General features: G+C 29.4%; 1 protein-coding gene across 1 annotated transcript; it reads left to right on the top strand.

The window, feature by feature from the left end:
* The first annotated feature begins 4,056 nt into the window (after nt 1-4,056).
* LOC103501249 (kiwellin-like) lies at nt 4,057-4,924 on the top strand. The gene has a single exon (XM_008464777.3). The coding sequence runs from the start codon at nt 4,140-4,142 to the stop codon at nt 4,767-4,769; it is 630 nt and encodes a 209-aa protein (XP_008462999.3). The 5' UTR covers nt 4,057-4,139; the 3' UTR covers nt 4,770-4,924.
* The last annotated feature ends 391 nt before the right edge of the window (nt 4,925-5,315 follow it).

The following is a 5,315-nucleotide window of genomic DNA, read 5'->3' as shown; positions in this document are numbered from 1 at the left end:
CTCGATCATTTAAGGTGGTCATCCTCATCGTTTAGATTTGAAGCATTTTTCTCATCTTTAAAATAAATTACACGATCACGTAACAATAATCTAAACAATCGCGTACCATAGTCGACCCAATTGTTTGCAGTGGTCAACACAATCCTTTAGATTTGAAGCATTTTTTCCATCATTAAAAAGAACTACACGATCATGTTGATACTACCTACACGATTTTGTATCATTTTCTACATGAGCGTATATCATAATCTTTTAGAAGAAGAATTAAACACATGCAAGTGGTCGATTAACCGCGTGTCGATTGGGACATTTTTTTATATTTCCCATTGTAAGCCTATGAGATTTTTCCATTTTCAAAATTATTCTACACAGTATAAATATTTTGCCGATTTATTATATTTTTAAAATACTCATGCAAAAAATATTGTCTCATTTAATTTAACTTTTGATTATAATTCATTTGGCATAAAGTTTACGTTCAAGACTTTTTCATTGCCAAAAAGAAAAAAAGAAAAAATTGGTGTATCTTACAATGAGTTCTATTCTTTTACATCCAATGGGTTGTGAAAATGAGGGTTTGAATTGTTTTACTTCCACCTGTTGCATTGATTCATTAATGGTTTGAAAGGTTTCTAAAGTTGATTAATTTAATTTGTTGAATAAGTATAACTATTTGAACAACTAACTATAAATATGTCTCTTCTTCAAAAACGTGAAAGCACAATAATCATTAGTAAAATTGTCTTAGAGAGCAGATCTAATTTATTTGTGTTCAAATTTTGTTCGGTCAACAAATTTATCCACATTTTTTAATTATTTGGTTTCTATGTTCCGATAATTATTATAATTTTTACATCTTTATACATTATCCTATAAAATTGTGTTTTATAGTTTTTTTTAGTGGCGTCTAAAATATTTCATATTATTATAAAACGTATAAATATAGTATCTACTATCTCTTTTCTTACTTTTAATTTTTATATAAATATTTACTATTGAAATTTATTTAATAATATATTCATTGTCCTCAAATTAATATTTTTCTTTTTCTTTTTAGTGAAAAATAATAAGTCAACATTTTTAGATTGGGATTGTATTTGTGATGTCAGATATCATTAATATAATTTAATATATTAATTCTAATTCAAGTTGTAAAATTTAATAGACTTAAAAGTTTGTACCCGAGATTCAAACTCTCCCTTTGATTTTTTATTTTTTATTTTTATAGTTGCATGAGGTTGGAATACGAAAATAGAGAAAATACATAATTGAAATAAATAAAATAATATAAAAAAATTTAAAAAAATAAAAAAAAAATAGAAAATCTAGAAAATTTTCACTTTCTTCACTTTGTTTGAAATTTTTTCGATACATGTGTAACTTACAAAATCCACCAAATGCCACTATTTATAGGCAATTTGACAAACATAATGTGGATTACATAACCATTAAGGATAGGTATCTTCAAGACATATGACAAAGTTGTTGGATGTGGAGGAAAATGACGCATGACAATGCAGTGGAATGTGGATTATTACATGACCACCTATCAATGCACACTATGTATAACGGGGCATCTATTTTACTAATATTTATAATATTCCTCCTTAAACGTCCATTACGTATATGAAATATGTCTCGATAAAACCTTACTAGAAAAAAAAAACTCAATGGAAAAAAGATCCTAGTGAAGAAAAAAAATACACATTTCATAAAATTTATATACTTACAAAATGCAATTTACTCCCTCTCATAGAGACATCACTTGACATCTTTGAATTTTTATATTTAAAGATGTGAAGTAATGTTTTTGTAAATAAGTCTGTCAGTTTATCATTTGAAGAATTTGTTGTACTTTGATGTCATCATTTTCTTCAAGAACATGAGTGAAGAAAAGCTTCGGTGAAAATATATGCTCTGTTATATCGTCTTTAATATAACCTTATTTGATTTGAGGTATATGTACCTTGTTGTCTTCGCAAAGAGCTACTGCGGTACCAATCAAAAAAACGGTTGTCGCTACTGGACGACGAAATGGATTTGGGTCATTGGAAGATTTTTACTTGATGACAAGCCACATATTCTACGAATGTGCTAAGTCATTGATCTTAGCTACACACATTCTCAACTTGCCTCGTGCATCGCAAGAATTTCAGTATGATGTGAGGAGGCAGTTGTTAAGGTCTAATCATTAATCAAAATCTGCAAAACCAACTAAGTCAAAATTTGATTTATTTGAATAAAACAAACTCATATTGATTGTTCATCGGAGATAATTGAGTATAAGCTTAATTTAATTCCAATGTATTTTTATTAGAGGGGAATTGTATCTAACTAATAAATTTACTGAAAATATAGTATCTGGTCTTGTATAAGTAAGATACATAAGTGCATCGATTGCACTAAGATATGATACTTCAAGACCAAAAAGTTATTCATTATCAACTCGATGTCGAAATATATCTTTCTTCACATCCAGTGAACGAACTAGCATTAGAATGTTCAATGGATGTACTTTATTCATATAAAATCTTTTAATTTCAAAGTTTTTCCTGTATAAGTTAACTAATGAATAAAGATCCTATCTGCTAAATGCTCTCAATTTGTAAGCCAAGACAAAATATTATTTTTCCAAGGTCTTTAATCTCAAATTCTTTCTTAAGATATTCTATTACATTTGAAAGCTCTTCATAAGTTTCGTCAATTATATTTAAATCATCAACATATACAGCTAGAATAACAAATCTTGAATGTGATTTCTTTATAAAAACATATGTACACACATTTGATTATTTTGATATCATTCCTTCCCCAAATATCCACTCATGCAACTATACCATATTCGTCCTAATTGTTTTGATCCATATAGTGATGTCTATAACTTTATTGAATATAGTTCCCAAGAACTTGATACATTTGTTTCATGTATCTTAAATTCTTTTGAAACTTTCATATAAATATCATTATCAAAAGATCCATATAAATATGTTGTGACTACATCCATAAGATGCATGTTCAGATTTTCACACAGTCAGGCCAATTAAAAACCACAATGTGATTGCATCCACTACGGGAGAATATACCTTCTCGTAATCAATACCAGGACTTTATATCTTGTGATCTCATTATCTTCGTTTTTTTTAAATACCCATTTATATTCCACATGTTTGACTCCTTCAGGTGTTTGGACTATATACTGGTCCAAAGACTTGACGTTTTGAGAGTGAATTTAATTCTACCACAATTGTTTCTTTCCACAAAGACAAATTTTTTCTTTGTTGACATTCTTCAATAGATTTTGGTTCATGATCCTCATTTTTAGATATAATATCAAGGACAACATTATATGTAAAAATGTTGTCAACATCTACATTTGTTTGATTTCATCTTTTTTTATCATGACATAGTTTATTGAAATCTCATTATTATCTTCGCAGTTGTTTTATCTTCTTCTATATTCTTGTCAGGAGTCAAATGTTGGATTTCATTTGAAACATTCATATCCTTAATTGAGTTATATTGATTATCTTTTTTTTTCGAGATTTTTTATCTTTGAAAGCCACAAGTTCCCCACACTTTTATCATGTTCCAAATTTATTAATGACAACTTATTGTATTGGGATATCAATTTTGTATGGAACATTTTGCAAATGCTATTTGTGATTTAGTTAATACTTTCTTTGCATCTATAAATGCATCTAGTAACTAATTTGAAAGAAATCACAAAATTTTTAGGACATTTTTTTTATAATTTAGGCTAACCAATGCTAGTTGCAATAGCTTTTTCATGAAATAAATAAATTAAAAGTTAAAAAAGAAGAGACCGTAAAGTATTCTAAATTAAATTATGTGAAAGTTTAAAAGAGAAAAACAATGATAATTTCTAGATATTCAAAGTCAAATAGATGCTTTATATCTATTAAGAGTTTGTATAGACTCGTAAATGTGATTAAATATAAGTTGACCAATATCTTAGAATGACGTGTAGAATTTGCAGGGGACCAATTCTCTTTTAAAAGGACCAAATAGCAAAATTTTATTAAACGACGACGTGGAGGGACTGAAAAAATATTGCTTTTTAGTATATAAGGAAAAGAAGCCATCTCTCGTTTACTCATACAAAGGCTATAGTAATCTCCATGGCCAATTTGGTGTTTTTCATTTCTCTTATTCTTCTTCCTCACATCTCTTTAGCAATCTCTTCCTGCAATGGTCCATGTCAAACTTTAGATGATTGTGAAGGCCAATTGATTTGTATCAATGGTGTGTGCAACGATGATCCCAACATTGGCACTAACCAATGTTCTGATGGTGGATCCTCTTCGTCTCCGAGTAGTGATTGTCAATCGATTGGAAGCTTGAACTGCAATGGAGAATCCTTCCCGCAGTACCAGTGCTCACCTCCGGTGACTTCCTCAACCCAAGCTACTTTAACAAACAATGATTTTAGTGAAGGTGGAGATGGTGGAGCTCCATCAAAGTGCGATGAGAGTTTTCACGATAACTCTGAACTAATTGTAGCACTATCAACTGGTTGGTATAATGGGGGTTCAAGATGTGGAAAGATGATTAGAATCACCGCAACGAATGGAAATTCAGTATTGGCTAAGGTAGTGGATGAGTGTGACTCTGTCAATGGATGTGATGCAGAGCATGCTAATCAGCCACCATGTCGTAATAATATTGTAGATGGGTCTGATGCGGTGTGGAGCACATTAGGGTTAAATAAAGACGTGGGCGAAGAAACTGTCACATGGTCAGATGCTTAAAGTGAAAACTAATTAAATCTCATATTTACTTTTAACATTTATAAGTGGCATGGCAACAGAAAATATAGTTTTTCTAAAAAAGAATAATGAATGTATAGAATGAAAAAAGTTTATAATTAATAAAATATGGTAGCTAGGTTCTCCTTGGGGGCTTTATCAACAAAAGCAACATAGTTTCTATGTGTTGTTTAATCATGTATGATATTATCCTTAGAACTTCTCTCTTGTTTTGTTTTTTATCATAGTGTGGTGTGTATCTTTAAATGTGGATTCAGTTGTTTGGTTATTTTGTTATTTTTTTGTTTGTACATTGACATTACGTTGTAAGATCACTGTTTCAAAATGTGTTTTGTTTTGTTGTTTCGTTAGATTTTTATACTAATTACATATTCTAATTTTTCAAATGAAGGTCTAATTTTAATTTCTTTTTATAAGAAAAAACGGAAGGTTTTAAGTTTTGACCAATGTAAATTAGGGTTATGTTTGTTAGAAAATAAGAAATTGGTACAAATCTTGAAATAGTCGATCTAAATGAAAATTGGTATT

Source organism: Cucumis melo, chromosome 1 (genome assembly GCF_025177605.1).
Source record: "Cucumis melo cultivar AY chromosome 1, USDA_Cmelo_AY_1.0, whole genome shotgun sequence".
Lineage (NCBI taxonomy): Eukaryota > Viridiplantae > Streptophyta > Magnoliopsida > Cucurbitales > Cucurbitaceae > Cucumis > Cucumis melo.
This window is presented reverse-complemented; position numbering and strand designations above follow the sequence as displayed.